This window comes from Salmo salar, chromosome 05 (genome assembly GCF_965601325.2).
Source record: "Salmo salar chromosome 05, fSalSal1, whole genome shotgun sequence".
NCBI lineage: Eukaryota > Metazoa > Chordata > Actinopteri > Salmoniformes > Salmonidae > Salmo > Salmo salar.
Window position 1 is genome coordinate 9860658 of NC_138295.1, and position 26886 is coordinate 9887543.

Below are 26886 nucleotides of genomic sequence, written 5' to 3' on the forward strand. Positions count from 1 at the left end.
TGCTGGGTTGCCGCTGCACATACATGTCCAATTAGCTTCGTTGAGCTAGCTATTCAGGGACATCTCTGGCGGCGGACTGCTGTGACCGTGCCAGACAAGGATCGGAGCTCAGTGCAGTAAGTGTCTGGATACCTTTATAACACATGTTGGATTTGATACCACTTTTTTTGAGGGAGGGGGGTGTGGCAGGCAGTGCTTTAGTTGAAACAGGGGCGCACAGCTGGCCTGAAACAGATGCTTGGGATAATAGGTTATTAGCGGAGATATTACATTTCTTTGGGCGTTTACATGTTTGCAACATGTTGGATGCTGAATTGGTATAATTTTTAAACTGCATTGTCGGTTAAGGGCTTGTAAGTAAGCATTTCACTGTAAGGTCTACACCTGTTGTATTCAGCATTTCACTGTAAGGTGTTGCATGTGACAAATACAATTTGATTTGATTTATCCATATCGATCGGTTTACATGCAGCGATTTACTCCAGATCAAGCTAATCTGCATCGCGTTGATCCATTTATCTGATCAAGCCAATAGTAGGATTGTGCGTCCGGATCCATTTGCACCGGGTTCATTTGACGAAATTATGAGAAATATTGTTGGCTATATTATTTCACTGACCCTCTCTCAAACCAGAGCTGGCCGGTTCTTGCACAACGTTATGCAGTTGTGTAATTAGGCTATGCTATGGGAACTCCCATTGTAGCCTAAGAAATACGTTACAATGTAGCTAATATAGCTTAATATGTAGCCATTGAGGCCAGTGATTGGTTAAACGTGGGGCAGGAACAGAGGTCTTTAGTCCAAATACCACCTAACTTAACGTAGCAGGCGTAAGACAAACCGCCCATTGTCAAAGTTCAATTTTAGAATGAGATAACAGATATCATCAAATCAATGCTGCCTTTGTATTAGAGCTTCAGCCTATTGTTGTATTGGATTTGACACACAGGCAGTCTGACTGATTGACATTTTGTCAGAGGAAGACAGATTTATAACAACTGTTGTTTGTGAATAACCAATAAGACATATTTGCTACAGACTGATTGTTGTGTGTGTGTGAGAGAGAGACCGCGATAAGGAGGCACCCATCAGTCGTGCTTGTGCATTGAGTTATTATGGTCTGTATCCATTTAATTGATCTATCTCGTGAGAACCCCGTGAACCATAATTACATTTAAAGATACAGGAGCGCCTGTCATAGACATTCTACAGCCGCCAGCCGGAGTCTAAGGAATACCTGTGTTTTATCGTTACTCATGCAGCCATCTTTGGTGCAATTTCATCATCCAGTAGTAGACCCGTGCACGAGCTACACCAATGCCTTTGCAGTTTCTCACATAACGGTTTACAGACAGAGACATGCGTTTCAAAATGTCCCCTGTTACATCTGCAGCAACTGGAACTGGATGGATACAACACTGGATACATTGTAACAACAAGTTAATAGAATCCAGTTCAGACTGGGTTACATTGTAACAACGGGTTAATAGAATCCAGTTCAGACTGGGTTACATTGTAACAACAAGTTAATAGAATCCAGTTCAGACTGGGTTACATTGTAACAACGGGTTAATAGAATCCAGTTCAGACTGGGATACATTGTAACAACGGGTTAATAGAATCCAGTTCAGACTGGGTTACATTGTAACAACGGGTTAATAGAATCCAGTTCAGACTGGATACATTGTAACAACGGGTTAATAGAATCCAGTTCAGACTGGGTTACATTGTAACAGCGGCTTAATAGAATCCAGTTCAGACTGGGTTACATTGTAACAACGGGTTAATAGAATCCAGTTCAGACTGGGTTACATTGTAACAACGGGTTAATAGAATCCAGTTCAGACTGGATACATTGTAACAACGGGTTAATAGAATCCAGTTCAGACTGGGTTACATTGTAACAGCGGGTTAATAGAATCCAGTTCAGACTGGGTTACATTGTAACAACGGGTTAATAGAATCCAGTTCAGACTGGGATACATTGTAACAACGGGTTAATAGAATCCAGTTCAGACTGGGTTACATTGTAACAACGGGTTAATAGAATCCAGTTCAGACTGGGTTACATTGTAACAACGGGTTAATAGAATCCAGTTCAGACTGGGTTACATTGTAACAACGGGTTAATAGAATCCAGTTCAGACTGGGATACATTGTAACAACGGGTTAATAGAATCCAGTTCAGACTGGGTTACATTGTAACAACGGGTTAATAGAATCCAGTTCAGACTGGGTTACATTGTAACAACGGGTTAATAGAATCCAGTTCAGACTGGGTTACATTGTAACAACGGGTTAATAGAATCCAGTTCAGACTGGGTTACATTGTAACAACGGATTAATAGAATCCAGTTCAGACTGGGTTACATTGTAACAACGGGTTAATAGAATCCAGTTCAGACTGGGATACATTGTAACAACGGGTTAATAGAATCCAGTTCAGACTGGGTTATATTGTAACAACGGGTTAATAGAATCCAGTTCAGACTGGGTTACATTGTAACAACGGGTTAATAGAATCCAGTTCAGACTGGGTTACATTGTAACAACGGGTTAATAGAATCCAGTTCAGACTGGGTTACATTGTAACAACGGGTTAATAGAATCCAGTTCAGACTGGGTTACATTGTATCTCGGGAATGTCCTGATTATTTTTCCTCTCTGTGATGAAAAAAACCCAACCTAACATCCATTTGATAGGAAAATAAACATGCAGTAGTATGGCTTAATGCAGAAGTTCTCAAATGAAAGGGATTTTCTCCAGAGCCTTTTTCTGTTCTGTCACACTAAACGTAGACATATGGGCTTACTGCTAGACAAGGTGTTGCCTAGGCTATGAGAGATTATTTTTGTGGTGTACAGTGTAAAACACCAAATAATGCATGCAGAGCAGAATTAGGTCGATACCCACTAATTATCAAAATCCAGAAAAGACACATTAAATTCTATAACCACCTAAAAGGAAGCGATTCCCAAACCTTCCATAACAAAGCCATCACCTACACAGAAATTAACCTGGAGAAGAGTCTCCTAAGCAAGCTGGTCCTGGGGCTCTGTTCACAAACACAAACAGACCCCTATGACAGCAACACAATTAGACCCAACCAAATCATGAGGAAACAAAAATATTATTTCTTTACCTTTATTTAACTAGGCAAGTCAGTTAAGAACAAATTGTTATTTACAATGACGACCTAGGAACAGTGGGTTAACTGCCTTGTTCAGGGGCAGAACGACAGATTTTTGACCTTGTCAGCTCGGGGATTCAATCTAGCAACCTTTCAGTTACTGGCCCAACGCTCTAACCACTAGGCTACCTGCCACCCAAATATCTATTGGGTGAAATACCACAGTGTGCCATCACAGCAGTAAGATTTGTGACCTGTTGCTACAAGAAAACGGCAACCAGTGAAGAACAAACACCATTGAAAATTCAACCTATATTTATGTTTATTTATTTTCCCTTTTGCACATCGTTACCATATATATACACTGTATATAGACATAATATGACATTTGAAATGTCTTTATTCTTTTGGAACATTTTTGAGTGTAATGTTTACTGTTCATTTTTTTATTGTTTATTTCACCTTTGTTATTTATTTCACTTGCTTCGGCAATGTAAATGTCACGGGTGTCGTAGGGTAGAGACTAAGACGCAGCGGGAAAATATATACTCATCTTCTTTTTATTATGGTGAAGAAGGAAAAACACATAAACGTATACAAAACACAAACGAACTGGACAGTCTTGTCAGGCCAAACAGCTAAACCAGAACAATCTCCCACCAAACCCCATGAAAACAAACTCCTAATATAGGACCCTCAATCAGAGGCAACAATAACCAGCTGCCTCCAATTGAAGGTCCAACCCCAATAAACTAAACATAGAAATACAAAAGACTAGATAGAACATAGAAATATACTAACATAGAACATAGACAAACCCCGAACCACATAAACCAAACACCCCTCTACCTAAATACATAGCCCAAACCACATAAAACAAATACCCTCTGCCACGTCCTGACCAAACTATAATAACAAATAACCCTTATACTGGTCAGGACGTGACAGTAAACAAATGTTTCCCATGCTAATAAAGTCCTTAAATGTAATTGAATTGAGAGAGAGGGAGAGAAAGGGGTAGGAGGGCGTGGTGTGGGGTTTGGGGCTTTTGAAAAGACATCACGACCGGGGTCTGGGGTTGTGAAGTTCAGGACAATTTAGTGCTTCAAAACCCCTGTGTCAGGTCAGTCAGCTCATCTCCATAGCAACATTATACTGAATCAGCTTTCCTGCTAAGCTAATACTGAGAAGAATTTCGCACAGTGTGTTCTAAATTACTCATTCTTCTCAAGGGACAGCAGTTGTGAAATGATTTAGTGGTAATATAAGAGAAGTTACCTAGAAAGGAGTGATTTCTGGCTGATGTGTGTAATATAGGCATACAGAATGTGTAAACAACTCAACAAAATGTGTGTGTGTGTGTGTGTGTGTGTGTGTGTCTGTGTGTGTGTGTGTGTGTGTGTGTGTGTGTGTGTGTGTGTGTGTGTGTGTGTGGGATTGGGGAACTATGTCTACTTTAGTTTCAGAATGAAATTGAATTGGTGGAATGCTGTTTCAGGGTTCGTTTTGTTCTAGGAAATACAATAGTCACGGCCCCTTGTTTATCTTTTGGTGATTTGTGTTGCGTTTGTCTCCTTGTCTCTAACACTGGGACTGGGGACCCAGATGACAGTGACTTAATGCTGTTTAGAACTGTTCCTGTGAGTGCAACACGTTGTGGAAACTAATCTTGTGGAAAGAGACTTATCACAGGGACACCTTATTACAGCATTTATTCAGAAGGTTGTTCTGAATTTCGCCTCCTCTGACAGTAGCTAGGCTAATTTATGAATTTTGGTCGAGCGCCGGTAGATAAATCACCTGGGACAATGTAACTAATGTGTGTTATGAGTGTTTACAGGGTAGATATACAAGGACAAAATAATGAATCTTTGTTATGAATGTTGTGTCCTTTCAGATAACCATGACGACAGAAATCTCCACCTTCATAAACATCAAGGAGCCTCGATGGGACCAAGGGACGTTTATGGGCCGGGCCAAACACTTCTTCACCGTTACCGACCCCCGCAATGTCCTGCTTACCAACGAACAACTAGAGAATGCAAACAAAGTCATCAGTGACTACCGGTACTGTATTCTGAGCATGGTTCTCCTTATTTCTGGTTCTTCCAGGTTCTCCTTAGTTCTCCTTGGTTCTGGTTCTTCCAGGTTCTCCTTAGTTCACCTTGGTTCTGGTTCCTCCAGGTTCTCCTTAGTTCTCCTTGGTTCTGGTTCCTCCAGGTTCTCCTTAGTTCTGGTTCTTCCAGGTTCTCCTTAGTTCACCTTGGTTCTGGTTCCTCCAGGTTCTCCTTAGTTCTGGTTCTTCCAGGTTCTCCTTAGTTCACCTTGGTTCTGGTTCCTCCAGGTTCTCCTTAGTTCTCCTTGGTTCTGGTTCCTCCAGGTTCTCCTTAGTTCACCTTGGTTCTGGTTCCTCCAGGTTCTCCTTAGTTCTCCTTGGTTCTGGTTCCTCCAGGTTCTCCTTAGTTCACCTTGGTTCTGGTTCTTCCAGGTTCTCCTTAGTTCACCTTGGTTCTGGTTCTTCCAGGTTCTCCTTAGTTCACCTTGGTTCTGGTTCTTCCAGGTTCTCCTTAGTTCTCCTTGGTTCTGGTTCCTCCAGGTTCTCCTTAGTTCACCTTGGTTCTGGTTCCTCCAGGTTCTCCTTAGTTCTCATTAGTTCTGGTTCCTCCAGGTTCTCCTTAGTTCACCTTGGTTCTGGTTCTTCCAGGTTCTCCTTAGTTCACCTTGGTTCTGGTTCCTCCAGGTTCTCCTTAGTTCTCCTTGGTTCTGGTTCCTCCAGGTTCTCCTTAGTTCACCTTGGTTCTGGTTCCTCCAGGTTCTCCTTAGTTCACCTTGGTTCTGGTTCCTCCAGGTTCTCCTTAGTTCACCTTGGTTCTGGTTCCTCCAGGTTCTCCTTAGTTCTCATTAGTTCTGGTTCCTCCAGGTTCTCCTTAGTTCACCTTGGTTCTGGGTCTTCCAGGTTCTCCTTAGTTCACCTTGGTTCTGGTTCCTCCAGGTTCTCCTTAGTTCTCCTTGGTTCTGGTTCCTCCAGGTTCTCCTTAGTTCACCTTGGTTCTGGTTCCTCCAGGTTCTCCTTAGTTCACCTTGGTTCTGGTTCCTCCAGGTTCTCCTTAGTTCACCTTGGTTCTGGTTCCTCCAGGTTCTCCTTAGTTCTCCTTAGTTCTGGTTCCTCCAGGTTCTCCTTAGTTCACCTTGGTTCTGGTTCCTCCAGGTTCTCCTTAGTTCTCTTTGGTTCTGGTTCTTCCTGGTTCTCTCTAGTTCTCCTTGATTCTGGTTCCTCCAGGTTCTCCTTAGTTCTCCTTAGTTCTGGTTCCTCCAGGTTCTCCTTAGTTCTCCTTGGTTCTGGTTCTTCCTGGTTCTCTCTAGTTCTCCTTGATTCTGGTTCCTCCAGGTTCTCCTTAGTTCTCCTTAGTTCTGGTTCCTCCAGGTTCTCCTTAGTTCTCCTTGGTTCTGGTTCTTCCTGGTTCTCTCTAGTTCTCCTTGGTTCTGGTTCCTCCAGGTTCTCCTTAGTTCTCCTTGGTTCTGGTTCTTCCTGGTTCTCTCTAGTTCTCCTTGATTCTGCTGTATGGAAACAACCCATAACTGAGCTGAGAGCTCCTGATAGAATTGACCCCAGGCTTATTGGCATAGATCTAGGATCAGTTTTCCCTTAATTAACTATTGATTAACCAGAAAGGCAACACATGGTTGCATTCTGTGATGCAACATTGAATACAATGGGCCGTGTTTATCAAATGCAGGTTGTCTGCATCTAACAGAGCGTTGTTTAAACTTGTATTGCTTCTAAGTAAACAGGCTCAGCTAATCACTTGTCCCCCCCTCCCCCAGGCAAGGGGTGATGTCCCCCGGGCTGACAGAGGACGAGTTATGGAGAGCCAAGTACATCTTTGACTCAGCCTTCCACCCAGACACCGGAGAGAAGATGATCCTGATTGGCCGCATGTCGGCTCAGGTCCCTATGAACATGACCATCACTGGCTGTATGATGACCTTCTACAGGTGAGCAGCAGAGTTCTATTAGAATGAATGATAGTGTGTTAACCTTTATTAAACTAGGCAAGTCAGTTAACAACAAATTCTTATTTACAATGACGGCCTAGGAACAGTGGGTTAACTGCCTTGTTCAGGGGCAGAACGACAGATGTTTACCTTGTCAGCTCAGGGATTCAATCTAGCAACCTTTCAGTTACTGGCCCAACGCTCTAACCACTAGACTATCTGCCGCCCAATGATAGTGTTATAAGACTGTTCTATTAGAATGATAGTGTTATAAGACTGTTCTATTAGAATGATAGTGTTATAAGACTGTTCTATTAGAATGATAGTGTTATAAGACTGTTCTATTAGAATGATAGTGTTATAAGACTGTTCTATTAGAATGATAGTGTTATAAGACTGTTCTATTAGAATGAATGATAGTGTTATAAGACTGTTCTATTAGAATGATAGTGTTATAAGACTGTTCTATTAGAATGATAGTGTTATAAGACTGTTCTATTAGAATGAATGATAGTGTTATAAGACTGTTCTATTAGAATGATAGTGTTATAAGACTGTTCTATTAGAATGATAGTGTTATAAGACTGTTCTATTAGAATGAATGATAGTGTTATAAGACTGTTCTATTAGAATGATAGTGTTATAAGACTGTTCTATTAGAATGATAGTGTTATAAGACTGTTCTATTAGAATGAATGATAGTGTTATAAGACTGTTCTATTAGAATGATAGTGTTATAAGACTGTTCTATTAGAATGAATGATAGTGTTATAAGACTGTTCTATTAGAATGAATGATAGTGTTATAAGACTGTTCTATTAGAATGATAGTGTTATAAGACTGTTCTATTAGAATGATAGTGTTATAAGACTGTTCTATTAGAATGATAGTGTTATAAGACTGTTCTATTAGAATGATAGTGTTATAAGACTGTTCTATTAGAATGATAGTGTTATAAGACTGTTCTATTAGAATGAATGATAGTGTTATAAGACTGTTCTATTAGAATGATAGTGTTATAAGACTGTTCTATTAGAATGAATGATAGTGTTATAAGACTGTTCTATTAGAATGATAGTGTTATAAGACTGTTTTATTAGAATGAATGATAGTGTTATAAGACTGTTCTATTAGAATGATAGTGTTATAAGACTGTTCTATTAGAATGATAGTGTTATAAGACTGTTCTATTAGAATGATAGTGTTATAAGACTGTTCTATTAGAATGAATGATAGTGTTATAAGACTGTTCTATTAGAATGATAGTGTTATAAGACTGTTCTATTAGAATGATAGTGTTATAAGACTGTTCTATTAGAATGATAGTGTTATAAGACTGTTCTATTAGAATGATAGTGTTATAAGACTGTTCTATTAGAATGAATGATAGTGTTATAAGACTGTTCTATTAGAATGAATGATAGTGTTATAAGACTGTTCTATTAGAATGATAGTGTTATAAGACTGTTCTATTAGAATGATAGTGTTATAAGACTGTTTTATTAGAATGAATGATAGTGTTATAAGACTGTTCTATTAGAATGAATGATAGTGTTATAAGACTGTTCTATTAGAATGAAAGTGTTATAAGACTGTTCTATTAGAATGATAGTGTTATAAGACTGTTCTATTAGAATGAATGATAGTGTTATAAGACTGTTCTATTAGAATGATAGTGTTATAAGACTGTTCTATTAGAATGAATGATAGTGTTATAAGACTGTTCTATTAGAATGATAGTGTTATAAGACTGTTCTATTAGAATGAATGATAGTGTTATAAGACTGTTCTATTAGAATGATAGTGTTATAAGACTGTTCTATTAGAATGATAGTGTTATAAGACTGTTCTATTAGAATGAATGATAGTGTTATAAGACTGTTCTATTAGAATGATAGTGTTATAAGACTGTTCTATTAGAATGATAGTGTTATAAGACTGTTCTATTAGAATGATAGTGTTATAAGACTGTTCTATTAGAATGATAGTGTTATAAGACTGTTCTATTAGAATGAATGATAGTGTTATAAGACTGTTCTATTAGAATGATAGTGTTATAAGACTGTTCTATTAGAATGATAGTGTTATAAGACTGTTCTATTAGAATGATAGTGTTATAAGACTGTTCTATTAGAATGAAAGTGTTATAAGACTGTTCTATTAGAATGAAAGTGTTATAAGACTGTTCTATTAGAATGATTGATAGTGTTATAAGACTGTTCTATTAGAATGATAGTGTTATAAGACCGTTCTATTAGAATGATAGTGTTATAAGAATCTCATTGTAGGTTTACTACAGGATGTTGTAGAAAAGGATATCAGGTCATGCCATGGGTCACTGGCAGTTCATACTGAAGCAGGTAGGTTCAAGCAGGCGGAGTACCAGTCAGATTCGCACACTAAAAGGATGTATCGTTCTCATCATTCATTCTCATCAGTCAACACAGAGTTGCAGTGTTTTTGAGATGAGTAATTGAGAAGATGGGTAGATCAGTGGTTGTGTGGTGTGCTGTCACTGTTATGTCTGCTATTACCTGATAGCTTCCCATCTCTCTCTGATATCTCTATACTCCCTTGTTTTGTACACAAAGAAATCTGCATTTGTCAGGGTTAGGTGCTTTGTCTCTCAAGTCAATATATCTTTTCCTTATCATCCCGTCTCAGTCTAATTTAAGTGTCTCTCCCTCTCTCTCTCTCTCTCTCTCTCTCTCTCTCTCTCTCTCTCTCCTCTCCTCTCTCTCTCTCTCTCTCTCTCTCTCTCTCTCTCCTCAGGACAACTCCAGCTGTAGTCTTATGGCAGTGGATCAATCAGTCCTTCAATGCAATAGTCAACTACACCAATAGGAGTGGAGATGCTCCTCTCTCAGTTAAGTAAGTTGGTGTTATAGTTTCTGTATCAGGGCTATTCAACTATATTCTTACAGTGGCCAGATGTAAAAAAAGAAAGAAAAAAGAAGTTGATTGCAGGGAGCCTGGACATTTTCTATGTGTGATTATTCTTCAGAAGAACTGTATAAAAAAAACAATGCACACTTTTCTTAAAATGAAATGTTGCTAAACGTAATTAGGAAAGAGGTGGAGGGCATTCAACCAACGTGAGTCTAGGTGTAACCAAAACATTTGATAATCATTGAAAAGGAAAAGCTTCTTAAAAGTAATTAAGTAATTTTAAAATCATCTGAAAACTAAGCATCTCAATAAATAATACAAAGGTATGTCAAATCACGTAATGTCAAATTCCAGTCTGTAGGAAGTATGCTTTGAATTAACTTCCCTCAGTCGGTCTGTAGTTTTAGTTGATGTTGGCCTGTAGTTTTAGTTGATGTTGGCTTGTAGTTTAGTTGATGTTGGCCTGTAGTTTTAGTTGATGTCGGCCTGTAGTTTAGTTGATGTTGGCCTGTAGTTTTAGTTGATGTTGGCCTGTAGTTTTAGTTGATGTTGGCCTGTAGTTTTAGTTGATGTTGGCCTGTAGTTTTAGTTGATGTTGGCCTGTAGTTTAGTTGATGTTGGCCTGTAGTTTTAGTTGATGTTGGCCTGTAGTTTTAGTTGATGTTGGCTTGTAGTTTAGTTGATGTTGGCTTGTAGTTTTAGTTGATGTTGGCCTGTAGTTTAGTTGATGTTGGCTTGTAGTTCAGTTGATGTTGGCTTGTAGTTTAGTTGATGTTGGCCTGTAGTTTAGTTGATGTTGGCTTGTAGGTTAGTTGATGTTGGCCTGTAGTTTTAGTTGTTGTTGGCCTGTAGTTTAGTTGTTGTTGGCCTGTAGTTTAGTTGATGTTGGCCTGTAGTTTAGTTGATGTTGGCCTGTAGTTTAGTTGATGTTGGCTTGTAGTTTAGTTGATGTTGGCCTGTAGTTTTAGTTGATGTTGGCTTGTAGTTTTAGTTGATGTTGGTCTGTAGTTTTAGTTGATGTTGGCTTGTAGTTTAGTTGATGTTGGCTTGTAGTTTAGTTGATGTTGGTCTGTAGTTTTAGTTGATGTTGGCTTGTAGTTTAGTTGATGTTGGCTTGTAGTTTTAGTTGATGTTGGTCTGTAGTTTTAGTTGATGTTGGCTTGTAGTTTAGTTGATGTGGGCTTGTAGTTTAGTTGATGTTGGCCTGTAGTTTTAGTTGATGTTGGCTTGTAGTTTTAGTTGATGTTGGTCTGTAGTTTTAGTTGATGTTGGCTTGTAGTTTAGTTGATGTTGGCTTGTAGTTTAGTTGATGTTGGCCTGTAGTTTTAGTTGATGTTGGCCTGTAGTTTAGTTGATGTTGGCCTGTAGTTTAGTTGATGTTGGCCTGTAGTTTTAGTTGATGTTGGCTCTGTAGTTTTAGTTGATGTTGGCTTGTAGTTTTAGTTGATGTTGGCCTGTAGTTTAGGTTGATGTTGGCCTGTAGTTTTAGTTGATGTTGGCCTGTAGTTTTAGTTGATGTTGGCCTGTAGTTTAGTTGATGTTGGCCTGTAGTTTAGTTGATGTTGGCCTGTAGTTTTAGTTGATGTTGGCTGTAGTTTAGTTGATGTTGGCCTGTAGTTTAGTTGATGTTGGCCTGTAGTTTAGTTGATGTTGGCCTGTAGTTTTAGTTGATGTTGGCTTGTAGTTTAGTTGATGTTGGCCTGTAGTTTTAGTTGATGTTGGCTTGTAGTTTTAGTTGATGTTGGTCTGTAGTTTTAGTTGATGTTGGCTTGTAGTTTAGTTGATGTTGGCTTGTAGTTTTAGTTGATGTTGGTCTGTAGTTTTAGTTGATGTTGGCTTGTAGTTTAGTTGATGTTGGCTTGTAGTTTTAGTTGATGTTGGTCTGTAGTTTTAGTTGATGTTGGCTTGTAGTTTAGTTGATGTGGGCTTGTAGTTTAGTTGATGTTGGCCTGTAGTTTTAGTTGATGTTGGCTTGTAGTTTTAGTTGATGTTGGTCTGTAGTTTTAGTTGATGTTGGCTTGTAGTTTAGTTGATGTTGGCCTGTAGTTTTAGTTGATGTTGGCCTGTAGTTTTAGTTGATGTTGGCCTGTAGTTTAGTTGATGTTGGCCTGTAGTTTAGTTGATGTTGGCTTGTAGTTTTAGTTGATGTTGGCTCTGTAGTTTTAGTTGATGTTGGCTTGTAGTTTAGTTGATGTTGGCCTGTAGTTTTAGTTGATGTTGGCCTGTAGTTTTAGTTGATGTTGGTCTGTAGTTTAGTTGATGTTGGCCTGTAGTTTAGTTGATGTTGGCCTGTAGTTTTAGTTGATGTTGGCCTGTAGTTTTAGTTGATGTTGGCCTGTAGTTTTAGTTGATGTTGGCCTGTAGTTTTAGTTGATGTTGGCCTGTAGTTTAGTTGATGTTGGCTTGTAGTTTAGTTGATGTTGGCTTGTAGTTTAGTTGATGTTGGCCTGTAGTTTTAGTTGATGTTGGCTTGTAGTTTTAGTTGATGTTGGTCTGTAGTTTTAGTTGATGTTGGCTTGTAGTTTAGTTGATGTTGGCTTGTAGTTTAGTTGATGTTGGCCTGTAGTTTTAGTTGATGTTGGCCTGTAGTTTAGTTGATGTTGGCCTGTAGTTTTAGTTGATGTTGGCCTGTAGTTTTAGTTGATGTTGGCCTGTAGTTTAGTTGATGTTGGCCTGTAGTTTTAGTTGATGTTGGCTTGTAGTTTTAGTTGATGTTGGTCTGTACTTTTAGTTGATGTTGGCCTGTAGTTTAGTTGTTGTTGGCCTGTAGTTTAGTTGATGTTGGCCTGTAGTTTTAGTTGATGTTGGTCTGTACTTTTAGTTGATGTTGGCTTGTAGTTTTAGTTGATGTTGGCCTGTAGTTTAGTTGATGTTGGCCTGTAGTTTAGTTGATGTTGGCCTGTAGTTTTAGTTGATGTTGGCCTGTAGTTTTAGTTGATGTTGGCCTGTAGTTTAGTTGATGTTGGTCTGTAGTTTTAGTTGATGTTGGCTTGTAGTTTAGTTGTTTTGGCCTGTAGTTTAGTTGATGTTGGCCTGTAGTTTTAGTTGATGTTGGCCTGTAGTTTTAGTTGATGTTGGCTTGTAGTTTAGTTGATGTTGGCCTGTAGTTTTAGTTGATGTTGGCTTGTAGTTTTAGTTGATGTTGGTCTGTAGTTTTAGTTGATGTTGGCTTGTAGTTTAGTTGATGTTGGCTTGTAGTTTAGTTGATGTTGGCTGTAGTTTTAGTTGATGTTGGCTGTAGTTTAGTTGATGTTGGCTGTAGTTTAGTTGATGTTGGCCTGTAGTTTAGTGATGTTGGCTTGTAGTTTTAGTTGATGTTGGCTGTAGTTTTAGTGATGTTGGCTGTAGTTTAGTTGTGTTGGCTTGTAGTTTAGTTGATGTTGGTCTGTAGTTTTAGTTGATGTTGGCTTGTAGTTTAGTTGATGTGGGCTTGTAGTTTAGTTGATGTTGGCCTGTAGTTTTAGTTGATGTTGGCTTGTAGTTTTAGTTGATGTTGGTCTGTAGTTTTAGTTGATGTTGGCTTGTAGTTTAGTTGATGTTGGCTTGTAGTTTAGTTGATGTTGGCCTGTAGTTTTAGTTGATGTTGGCCTGTAGTTTAGTTGATGTTGGCCTGTAGTTTTAGTTGATGTTGGCGGTTGTGAGGGCCGTGTTTAGTTGATGTTGGTCTGTAGTTTTAGTTGATGTTGGCTTGTAGTTTAGTTGATGTTGGCCTGTAGTTTTAGTTGATGTTGGCCTGTAGTTTTAGTTGATGTTGGCCTGTAGTTTAGTTGATGTTGGCCTGTAGTTTTAGTTGATGTTGGCTTGTAGTTTTAGTTGATGTTGGTCTGTACTTTTAGTTGATGTTGGCTTGTAGTTTAGTTGATGTTGGCCTGTAGTTTTAGTTGATGTTGGCCGGGGGTGGCCGTAGTTTGTGACGTTGACCGAGTGTTGGTGGCCGTAGTGAGGGCCTGTGTTTAGGAGGCCCTGTGTACGTGTTGGCCTGTAGTTTAGTTGATGTTGGCTCGTAGTTTTAGTTGATGTTGGTCTATAGTTTAGTTGACGTTGGCCTGTAGTTTAGTTGATGTTGGCCTGTAGTTTTAGTTGATGTTGGCCTGTAGTTTTAGTTGATGTTGGCCTGTAGTTTTAGTTGATGTTGGCCTGTAGTTTAGTTGATGTTGGCCTGTAGTTTAGTTGATGTTGGCCTGTAGTTCAGTCTGTTGGCCTGTAGTTTAGTTGTTGTTGGCCTGTAGTTCAGTTGTTGGCCTGTAGTTTTAGTTGATGTTGGCCTGTAGTTTAGTTGTTGTTGGCCTGTAGTTGTAGTTGATGTTGGCCTGTAGTTTAGTTGATGTTGGCCTGTAGTTTAGTTGATTTTGGCCTGTAGTTTAGTTGATGTTGGCCTGTAGTTTAGTTGATGTTGGCCTGTAGTTCAGTTGATGTTGGCCTGTAGTTTAGTTGTTGTTCGCCTGTGGTTTCAGTTGGTGTTGGCCTGTTGTTTAGTTAATGTTGGCTTGTAGTTTTTAGTTGATGTTGGCCTGTAGTGTTTAGTTAATGTTGGCTTTTAGTTTTAGTTAATGTTGGCCTGTAGTTTTTAGTTGATGTTGGCCTGTAGTTTTTAGTTAATGTTGGCTTGTAGTTTTTAGTTGATGTTGGCCTGTAGTGTTTAGTTAATGTTGGCTTGTAGTTTTAGTTAATGTTGGCCTGTAGTGTTTAGTTAATGTTGGCTTGTAGTTTTAGTTAATGTTGGCCTGTTGTTTAGTTGATGTTGGCCTGTAGTGTTTAGTTAATGTTGGCTTGTAGTTTAGTTGATGTTGGCTTGTAGTTTAGTAATGTTGGCTTGTAGTTTTAGTTGATGTTGGCCTGTAGTGTTTAGTTAATGTTGGCTTGTAGTTTTAGTTAATGTTGGCTTGTAGTTTTAGTTAATGTTGGCCAGTAGTGTTTAGTTAATGTTGGCTTGTAGTTTTAGTTAATGTTGGCTTGTAGTTTTTAGTTGATGTTGGCCTGTAGTTTTTAGTTAATGTTGGCTTGTAGTTTTTAGTTGATGTTGGCCTGTAGTGTTTAGTTAATGTTGGCTTGTAGTTTTAGTTAATGTTGGCCTGTAGTGTTTAGTTAATGTTGGCTTGTAGTTTTAGTTAATGTTGGCCTGTTGTTTAGTTGATGTTGGCCTGTAGTGTTTAGTTAATGTTAGCTTGTAGTTTTAGTTGATGTTGGCTTGTAGTTTTAGTTAATGTTGGCTTGTAGTTTTTAGTTGATGTTGGCCTGTAGTGTTTAGTTAATGTTGGCTTGTAGTTTTAGTTAATGTTGGCTTGTAGTTTTAGTTAATGTTGGCCAGTAGTGTTTAGTTAATGTTGGCTTGTAGTTTTAGTTAATGTTGGCTTGTAGTTTTAGTTAATGTTGGCTTGTAGTTTTAGTTGATGTTGGCTTGTAGTTTTAGTTAATGTTGGCTTGTAGTTTTAGTTAATGTTGGCCTGTTGTGTTTAGTTAATGTTGGCTTGTAGTTTTAGTTAATGTTGGCCAGTAGTTTTTTGTTTGCTGTGTTTCTGGTACATATTAAAACCCTTTCATGTTTTGTGGTTAGGATAATATGTGAATGAGTATGAATATGTGAATTTATGAATGCATTTCTCATTTGCAGTCAGCTTGGCACAGCCTATGTATCTGCTACCACAGGGGCAGTAGCCACGGCTCTAGGACTAAATGCACTAACAAAGGTATTAACCCATAGAAACCCTGTTCTCATTAATTCATTTACCATCAACCACATCGCATCAGAGTGTTATCAAACGTAGCCACTCACAAGTCATATCATGAGTGGTTATCATGTCCAAAATATACTGCTCAAAAAAATAAAGGGAACACTTAAACAACACATCCTAGATCTGAATGAAAGAAATAATCTTATTAAATACTTTTTTCTTTACATAGTTGAATGTGCTGACAACAAAATCACACAAAAATAATCAATGGAAATCCAATTTATCAACCCATGGAGGTCTGGATTTGGAGTCACACTCAAAATTAAAGTGGAAAACCACACTACAGGCTGATCCAACTTTGATGTAATGTCCTTAAAACAAGTCAAAATGAGGCTCAGTAGTGTGTGTGGCCTCCACGTGCCTGTATGACCTCCCTACAACGCCTGGGCATGCTCCTGATGAGGTGGCAGATGGTCTCCTGAGGGATCTCCTCCCAGACCTGGATTAAAGCATCCGCCAACTCCTGGACAGTCTGTGGTCCAACGTGGCGTTGGTGGATGGAGCGAGACATGATGTCCCAGATGTGCTCAATTGGATTCAGGTCTGGGGAACGGGCGGGCCAGTCCATAGCATCAATGCCTTCCTCTTGCAGGAACTGCTGACACACTCCAGCCACATGAGGTCTAGCATTGTCTTGCATTAGGAGGAACCCAGGGCCAACCGCACCAGCATATGGTCTCACAAGGGGTCTGAGGATCTCATCTCGGTACCTAATGGCAGTCAGGCTACCTCTGGCGAGCACATGGAGGGCTGTGCGGCCCCCCAAAGAAATGCCACCCCACACCATGACTGACCCACCGCCAAACCGGTCATGCTGGAGGATGTTGCAGGCAGCAGAACGTTCTCCACGGCATCTCCAGACTCTGTCACGTCTGTCACATGTGCTCAGTGTGAACCTGCTTTCATCTGTGAAGAGCACAGGGCGCCAGTGGCGAATTTGCCAATCTTGGTGTTCTCTGGCAAATGCCAAACGTCCTGCACGGTGTTGGGCTGTAGGCACAACCCCCACCTGTGGACGTCGGGCCCTCATACCACCCTCATGGAGTCTGTTTCTGACCGTTTGAGCAGACACATGCACATTTGTGGCCTGCTGGAGGTCATTTTGCAGGGCTCTGGCAGTGCTTCTCCTGCTCCTCTTTCACAAAGGCGGAGGTAGCGGTCCTGCTGCTGGGTTGTTGCCCTCCTACGGCCTCCTCCATGTCTCCTGATGTACTGGCCTGTCTCCTGGTAGCGCCTCCATGCTCTGGACACTACGCTGACAGACACACCAAACCTTCTTGCCACAGCTCGCATTGATGTGCCATCCTGGATGAGCTGCACTACCTGAGCCACTTGTGTGGGTTGTAGACTCTGTCTCATGCTACCACTAGAGTGAAAGCACCGCCAGCATTCAAAAGTGACCAAAACATCAGCCAGGAAGCATAGGAACTGAGAAGTGGTCTGCGGTTACCACCTGCAGAACCACTCCTTTATTGGGGGTGTCTTGCTAATTGCCTATAATTTCCACCTGTTGTCTATTCCATTTGCACAACAGCATGTGAAATTTATTGTCAATCAGTGTTGCTTCCTAAGTGGACAGTTTGATTTCACAGAAGTGTGATTGACTTGGAGTTACATTGTGTTGTTTAAGTGTTCCCTTTATTTTTTGAGCAGTGTAGTTATCATGAATAGAAGTGAATAGTAACCATGAATAGAAGTGCATAGTAACCATGAATAGAAGTGCATAGTAACCATGAATAGAAGTGCATAGTAACCATGAATAGAAGTGCATTGTAACCATGAATAGAAGTGCATAGTAACCATGAATAGAAGTGCATGGTAACCATGAATAGAAGTGCATAGTAACCATGAATAGAAGTGCATAGTAACCATGAATAGAAGTGCATAGTAACCATGAATAGAAGTGCATAGTAACCATGAATAGAAGTGCATGGTAACCATGAATAGAAGTGCATAGTAACCATGAATAGAAGTGCATAGTAACCATGAATAGAAATGAATAGTAACCATGAATAGAAGTGCATGGTAACCATGAATAGAATTAGTCTACATATTTTGCCTGCTGCCTGCTTTGCTGGTTAGTCAATGTGTTGAAAGAGAGAGAGAATGTTGTATAATTCATACAGTATTCCCATTGTGAAAACAAATGCCACTCATCATACCATCATGACATGTACAAAGAGCTTTCAGCTTTGGAACAATAAGCCTCGCCCAATAATTCTATTAGACTCTATAGATCAATTTCATCCCTGTCTATCTGTTTTACTCCAACCTTTGTTGTTGTTGTCCAGCACATATCTCCCCTCGTAGGCAGGTTAGTTCCCTTCGCTGCTGTTGCTGCTGCTAACTGCATCAACATCCCTCTCATGAGGCAACGGTAAGACCAGCCAGTCTCCTCCTGTTTGATGATATACTTTTGCAAAAATGCACTCAGCATTTTAAATTGTTTTTATTCTAAATTCTTTACTAAAATGTAGTGTTAAATGTTAGGTTTTATTTCGGTTTCATTTATTCGCACCAAAGAAAAGAAGTGAAAGACAAAACAGTGCAGGTATTTAACAGGTAAAGCGGTGTTTCAGGTGAGGCTGGAAGCCCAAAAGGGCTGATATGAAAATCACACCACAAATATAATATAATAATATAATATAACATAAGTACAAACAAAATAGTTTGTTCAATCAGCTAAACAAAGCATATTAATTATAATTGTGTGTGTGTGTGTGTGTGTGTGTGTGTGTGTGTGTGTGTGTGTGTGTGTGTGTGTGTGTGTGTGTGTGTGTGTGTGTGTGTGTGTGTGTGTGTGTGTGTGTGTGTGTGTGTGTGTGTGTGTGTGTGTGTGTGTGTGTGTGTGTGTGTGTGTGTGTGTGTGTGTGTGTGTGTGCGTGTGTGTGAGAGAGAGAGTTAGGCTACATGGAGGGGATTATTGTGTAGTTTGGTTCATCAGGCTGAATCCCAGTCTTTGCTTGAAGTTATTGAGGGATGATGATGTTTTGGCAATGTGAAGATAAGAATTCCAGAGTATGGTACTTCTGTAAATGTTTGAAATATTGATTAGGTGTCTCTACAATGCTCAATTTGACTTTCCTAAACCCATAGGTCACACATATCTTATTGACATTTACATTATTCTTTCCACAACTTGGACAAGGTCTTTGAAAAGAAAGTGTCTTTATCATCGATGCCAGTTCCTATAATAGATGTTTACTTTATTTTCCTTCTTCTTTTATTGTCCAGGGAACTGAAACACGGCATTCCGATAACAGACGAGAACGATAACCGGTTAGGAGAGTCAACGACCGCCGCTAAGCAGGCTATCTCCCAGGTGGTGGTGTCTAGAATCCTCATGGCCTCTCCTGGAATGGGTATGTATGACGTAATGGGCTTTAGGACCAATCTGGCAACCCATGCGATCTGTGACTCAAACATGGCAACTCAATAGGATACACTGGAAATGATAAAAGCTTGAAATTAACCATGTTATCAGGTAAAATATAATGTTTGTAAACATTTATAAAAGATTAACATTTTATTTCACTATTCTGTTTTTCAGCTATCCCTCCGTTTTTAATGAACACCTTGGAAAAGAAAGCCTTCCTAAAGGTATTATTTACATCATTTATCACTTTATTTATTCACAGTCAGTCTGACTTTCTCATATCTATGATTGCAGTCAGTCTTACTTTCTCATATCTATGATTGCAGTCAGTCTTACTTTCTCATATCTATGATGGCAGTCAGTCTTACTTTCTCATATCTATGATTGCAGTCAGTCTTACTTTCTCATATCTATGATTGCAGTCAGTCTTACTTTCTCATATCTATGATGGCAGTCAGTCTTACTTTCTCATATCTATGATTGCAGTCAGTCTTACTTTCTCATATCTATGATGGCAGTCAGTCTGACTTTCTCATATCTATGATGGCAGTCAGTCTTACTTTCTCATATCTATGATGGCAGTCAGTCTGACTTTCTCATATCTATGATGGCAGTCAGTCTTACTTTCTCATATCTATGATGGCAGTCAGTCTTACTTTCTCATATCTATGATTGCAGTCAGTCTTACTTTCTCATATCTATGATGGCAGTCAGTCTTACTTTCTCATATCTATGATGGCAGTCAGTCTTACTTTCTCATATCTATGATGGCAGTCAGTCTTACTTTCTCATATCTATGATGGCAGTCAGTCTTACTTTCTCATATCTATGATTGCAGTCAGTCTTACTTTCTCATATCTATGATTGCAGTCAGTCTTACTTTCTCATATCTATGATGGCAGTCAGTCTTACTTTCTCATATCTATGATGGCAGTCAGTCTTACTTTCTCATATCTATGATTGCAGTCAGTCTTACTTTCTCATATCTATGATTGCAGTCAGTCTTACTTTCTCATATCTATGATGGCAGTCAGTCTTACTTTCTCATATCCATGATGTCAGTCAGTCTGACTTTCTCATATCCATGATGTCAGTCAGTCTGACTTTCTCATATCTATGATGGCAGTCAGTCTTACTTTCTCATATCTATGATTGCAGTCAGTCTTACTTTCTCATATCTATGATGTCAGTCAGTCTGACTTTCTCATATCTATGATGGCACTAAGCCTTTTGATAAGTGGCTTTACTAGAGAGTGTGTATATATAATGGCCTGTCACTGTGTTGTGTTAGCCATCGAGGGACTCCGTAGCAGTCTTCTAGACACAGTCAGCGGCTAAATCCAAATGCTTTAAAGTCATTTCCTTTCCTATGTGTCCTATTTCCTCATCCTGATTCAAACTAACTAGATAAGTAGAAACAAAAGGGTGTGTAGTAAGCAATAACCCACATATTGCCTATAGCACTCCAGCCCTTTCAGTGATCAGTGAGTGTGAGGAAATAGGACAGAACAGAGGAAGCCATTTCAGAGGAGTGGAATGTATCCCTTCCTTTGTTTGTCTCATTGTTTTCTGGTCTTTTCAGAAGTTCCCATGGATGAGTGCACCTATTCAAGTGGTCTTGGTGGGATTCTGGTAAGTGGCCAGCAATGGACTGCTGATAAACCACCATTTGGACTGCTGATAACCACCATTTGGACTGCTGATAAACCACCATTTGGACTGCTGATAAACCACCATTTGGACTGCTGATAAACCACCATTTGGACTGCTGATAAACCACCATTTGGACTGCTGATAAACCACCATTTGGACTGCTGATAAACCACCATTTGGACTGCTGATAAACCAACATTTGGACTGCTGATAAACCAACATTTGGACTGCTGATAAACCACCATTTGGACTGCTGATAAACCACCATTTGGACTGCTGATAAACCAACATTTCGACGGCTTCCTGTGACGTATACTGTTAACGCTGTGAAGGACCCTTGACATATACTGTCAACGCTGTGAAGAACCTGTGACATATACTGTCAACGCTGTGAAGTACCTGTGACATATACTGTCAACGCTGTGAAGGACCTGTGACATATACTGTCAACGCTGTGAAGAAACCGTAACATATACTGTCAATGCTGTCAAGGACCTGTGACATACAGTATATTGTCAATGCTGTGAAGAACTTGTGACATATACTGTCAACGCTGTGAAGGACCTGTTACATACAGTATACTGTCCACGCTGTGAAGGACCTGTGACATATACTGTCAACGCTGTGAAGGACCTGTGACATATACTGTCAACGCTGTGAAGTCCTCGTGACATATACTGTCAATGCTGTCAAGGACCTGTGACATACAGTATACTGTCAACGCTGTGAAGAACTTGTGACATATACTGTCAACGCTGTGAAGGACCTGTTACATACAGTATATTGTCCACGCTGTGAAGGACCTGTGACATACAGTATATTGTCAATGCTGTGAAGTCCTCGTGACATATACTGTCAACGCTGTGAAGGACCTGTGACATATACTGTCAACGCTGTGAAGATACCGTGACATATACTGTCAACGCTGTGAAACCTGTGACATACAGTATACTGTCAACGCTGTGAAGGACCTGTTACATACAGTATACTGTCTACGTTGTGAAGGACCTGTGACATACAGTATACTGTCAACGCTGTGAAGGACCTGTGACATACAGTATACTGTCCACGCTGTGAAGGACCTGTGACATACAGTATATTGTCAATGCTGTGAAGTCCTCGTGACATATACTGTCAACGCTGTGAAGATACCGTGACATATACTGTCAACGCTGTGAAGGACCTGTGACATATACTGTCAACGCTGTGAAGAACCTGTGACATATACTGTCAATGCTGTGAAGGACCTGTGACACAGTATACTGTCAACGCTGTGAAGGACCTGTGACATACAGTATACTGTCAACGCTGTGAAAGACCTGTGACATACAGTATACTGTCAACGCTGTGAAGGACCTGTTACATATACTGTCAACGCTGTGAAGGACCTGTGACACACAGTATACTGTCAACGCTGTGAAGGACCTGTGACATATACTGTCAATGCTGTGAAGGACCTGTGACACAGTATACTGTCAACGCTGTGAAGGACCTGTGACATACAGTATACTGTCCACGCTGTGAAGGACCTGTGACATACAGTATACTGTCAACGCTGTGAAGGACCTGTTACATACAGTATACTGTCAACGCTGTGAAGGACCTGTTACATACAGTATACTGTCAACGCTGTGAAGGACCTGTTACATACAGTATACTGTCAATGAATACTATCAAGTAAACATAAGCACAGTGTCGTTTAGATTTCACAACAGCTGTTTTAAAGCAACATGTTGAACATGTTTTAAACATGTTTTAAAGCAACACACATTATAGCTGTGGTATCTGATCTACAGGCTCTAGATCTCTGTAGTATAATAGATGTGTGCTTGTCTTTCAGCCTGGTGTTTGCCACTCCACTGTGCTGTGCACTGTTCCCCCAGAAGAGGTGAGTGAATCCCCATTGGTAGCTGTGTTGATCAGTCTCACAGCAATAATATGTGGTCTCTCTCTCTCTCCTCTCTCTCTCTCTCTCTCTCTCTCTCTCTCTCCTCTCTCTCTCTCTCTCTCTCTCTCTCTCTCTCTCTCTCTCTCTCTCTCTCTCTCTCTCTCTCTCTCTCTCTCTCTCTCTCTCTCTCTCTCTCTCTCTCTCTCTCTCTCTCTCTCTCTCTCTCTCTCTCTCTCTCTCTCTCTCTCTCTCTCTCTCTCTCTCTCTCTCTCTCTCTCCTCTCTCTCTCTCAGCTCTATGTCAGTAAGCCGATTGGAGCCAGATCTTCAGGAGAAGATCCGTGTGAGCCACCCCGGGGTGGAGAGGATCTACTTTAACAAAGGACTATGAGTGTCACCGCCAACCCTCCTGGCACTGCCATACTACCCTCACACCATCTGTACTGGTGGCAGACACCAACCCCAGCCCACCGCCAACCCTCCTGGCACTGCCATACTACCCTCACACCATCTGTACTGGTGGCAGACACCATCCCCAGCCCACCGCCAACCCTCCTGGCACTGCCATACTACCCTCACACCATCTGTACTGGTGGCAGACACCATCCCCAGCCCACCACCAACCCTCCTGGCACTGCCATACTACCCTCCACACCATCTGTACTGGTGGCAGACACCATCCCAGCCCACCGCCAACCCTCCTGGCACTGCCATACTACCCTCACACCATCTGTACTGGTGGCAGACACCATCCCCAGCCCACCACCAACCCTCCTGGCACTGCCATACTACCCTCACACCATCTGTACTGGTGGCAGACACCATCCCCAGCCCACCGCCAACCCTCCTGGCACTGCCATACTACCCTCACACCATCTGTACTGGTGGCAGACACCATCCCCAGCCCACCGCCAACCCTCCTGGCACTGCCATACTACCCTCACACCATCTGTACTGGTGGCAGACACCATCCCCAGCCCACCACCAACCCTCCTGGCACTGCCATACTACCCTCACACCATCTGTACTGGTGGCAGACACCATCCCCAGCCCACCACCAACCCTCCTGGCACTGCCATACTACCCTCACACCATCTGTACTGGTGGCAGACACCATCCCCAGCCCACCACCAACCCTCCTGGCACTGCCATACTACCCTCACACCATCTGTACTGGTGGCAGACACCAACAACCCTCTTCCTCATTCTGTGTGCCAAAGTTAAGTTTTGCTTCTCATCCTCAACTGTCCTCCTTTCTCCTCCGCTCCACAGACAGAATCCCTTGTTTCCATCCTCCCCTCACCCCCTCCCCTCCCCTCACCCTCTCCCCCTAACTATGATGCCTACTCCAAAATTAAGTTCATTTATTTGCCAAATCTCAACAACGGTTTGTGAGACCTCTCAACAATACACAACCTCTTGACAGTAATAAATTAGTGTCATTTCAGAGAATAACAATATGACATACAGTGCATTTTAATGAATTCATATTTGCCAAATGAGTGAACTTTGCCAGGTCTGCATCCCAAATGGCATTCTATTCCCATAGGGCTCTGGTCAAAAGTAGTGCACTATGTAGGGAATAGAGTGCCATTTGGGATGGTGTCTACATTGGTTCCATGACCAGGGTTTACTCCCCCTAACATTGAGATCTTTTAATGGTCTCCAATACCCATTGTTATGTATATTACTGGTGCTTTTGATGCAATATCTTCATATAACTGATATTTATTCCAGACTATCTATTCTGCTTCCCAAACCATGCATGAACAAACCACTCCTCATCAGTGTGATAGTACGGCATATGGTTGGTTACAGGTGTGTTTCAGACAGTCAACTAGTCTGTCTGTATCGTCACTTCAGACACAGGAGGTTGGTGGCACTTTAATTGGGGAGGACGGGCTCGTGTTAATGACTGGAGCGGAATCAGTCAAATGGTATCAAATACATCAAACACATGTTTTTTTTATGCCATTCCGTTTGCTCCGTTCAGGCCATTATTATGAGCCGTTCTCCCCTCAGCAGCCTCCACTGCTTTCAGGGTGGCATCCTCTGCATCTGTGTTTCAAAACGATGGCAAATCTTATGTTCAAAGAAATACCTTCAAGTTTGATACAGTATCTGGGGGGGGGGGGCAAATCTCCCCCTAAAGCAGAATCCGTCATGCCGTTTTGCTTCGAAATGAAATTAGAGATCCATTTCAAGGTGTGGCACAGCGTTATGAAGTGTTGAGCGTTGTTTCTTGATAGTGAGCAAAACCTTGCGGTCCTGAATGACGACCCAGTCATGAGACAACCCACAGACCTTGCTGAACCATGTGCCAAAGAGATGATGGTATGTTTGTTTTATTGTGCTACTCCGCTGCTGTCTCAGGCTAGCTAGACCCACTAGCGGTTCTGAGGGGGGCCGGGGGGGCCAGTTCCCCTGTGACAACAATTTTGGACCCCCTTGTGGCCCCCCTAAATGTGGAGTATTAAATAATTTTTACATAACTCATTTTTGCTATCGTTCTTTTTTTACATCCGTTATTAGACAATGGCAACGCGGAACTGTAATTTAACCCACACATTTTCTAGAGGGATGGCTTTAGGCGGAACACAACAGTATCGTACCACATGCAAAACGATATGACAACAATAACGTCTAATGTAACTGGCCCCTCTAACAGTACAACTGGCCCCAGCTTAGCCCCCTCCCAGTTGAAATGGTCTAGAACCGCCACTGGCTAGACCATCTCTCAGGCACGTTTGTCAATCCCTAATTTAAAATCTATATGACAGAGAATTTGAGGAATAGTAAATGATTGACCTGCTGAAAGATTCACTCAAATGCACTGTTATGGTGTTAAAACTCGGGACTACAGTAACATCAGCAAAAACTACAGGTAGTCTACTGGTCCAGTACTGTCAGACAAAAGGAACTCTGGGTAATATCATTACCAGATACCTTAAAAACACACTTAATACACAGATTGCTATTTTTTATCCAGTTTATTCCAGAGTTTATGTCTAAGAAGTAAATGGAAGTAATACTTAATAAAAAAGTGTTTAAAATAATTATTGTGAACATTCTGTTTGGTTGATAATAGTATCCTCCTTTTTCATCGCATTATGTGATTTTTGTAAGGTGTTTTTAATGTTTTAAGTATGAAAAATATATCTACCAGTATTGACTTATATGGTTTCTATATAAGTATTTTCAGAGAGAATCCTGCTGTAGAAGTCGTTCTTACAGATGGTTTGAAGAGGCTTTAAGCAATGGATAATGTTTCAGTGTATTTCAGCAGTTAAATGTAGCATCGGCAGATCTAATTCAAACTGAGGCATGGATTCAATCCAAGGTGTTATAGAGCAGTGCATTGGACAGACACTGCACCTTTTAAAGGCAATGTCTCTGACGTTGAAACGTTCAACGCTGACGGTAAACGCTGTAAACGACGTTAAAGTGGTCCGCTCTATAACGTGCCTGGGATTGAATCACAGTCTCAGCATCTATTCATTGTTTGATGTTTTTCATATGTAAAACTCTGAATGCTAGATTTGGAATATTGTAATTGATGGTTGATCTGAGATTCTACACATTTCTAATTCTCAGTATTTCAAACTTAAAGTCCAATAAGTGACTTATGTGATGAAGCACATTCACGTTCATTAATCAAATATATTAATGTAACTTTGAAAAGCAACAATTAGTGAGAGATGAGCACAATGGATTCTAATAACTGAATATTTGTCAACCAGCGGACAATGTATTTGTGTCTCTTTAACTTGATGTACCAAACCCCAAGAAATGCCACACAAACCTGCCCGAACAAACTTTAATTACTACAAATTAAAAGTCTTACATAAATATCAATCAATGTTTTACAGGCCTTCAGTCTATCTGCCAAGTCAATCTGCTGCAATGTCAATCTAGCCAAAGTGATAGAAATACACTGAAGAGGAATACGTCATGACAGTTTACAGTAATCTAAATGAAATGGGTATTTTTAGGAAAGGGTATTCTGGAATCATGGTATTTCATTGGTTTTTTTTGCAGTCAATTTGGGATGTTGTAATGTCTAGACTAACTGGATGAAATAAAAAATAATGAAGTCTCAAAAGGGTTGTACTGTTTTTACTACTAAATGAAATCAAAGATTGGTTGCATACACAGATTTGAAGATTTTAATCGCAGGTGCAATAAAATCCCTCAAAACAGCCTAATTTCTTCGTGGCATGG

General features: G+C 40.5%; 1 protein-coding gene across 1 annotated transcript; it reads left to right on the forward strand.

Annotated features, from left to right (window-relative positions):
- Positions 1 to 26767, forward strand: LOC106604208 (sideroflexin-1). The gene is made up of 11 exons (XM_014198651.3): positions 1 to 116; positions 5030 to 5199; positions 6958 to 7128; positions 9901 to 9999; positions 15629 to 15704; positions 18041 to 18126; positions 18984 to 19111; positions 19300 to 19349; positions 20708 to 20757; positions 22619 to 22666; positions 22960 to 26767. The coding sequence occupies exons 2-11, from the start codon at positions 5036 to 5038 to the stop codon at positions 23054 to 23056; spliced, it is 969 nt and encodes a 322-aa protein (XP_014054126.2). The 5' UTR covers positions 1 to 116; positions 5030 to 5035; the 3' UTR covers positions 23057 to 26767.
- Positions 26768 to 26886: the final 119 nt, after the last annotated feature.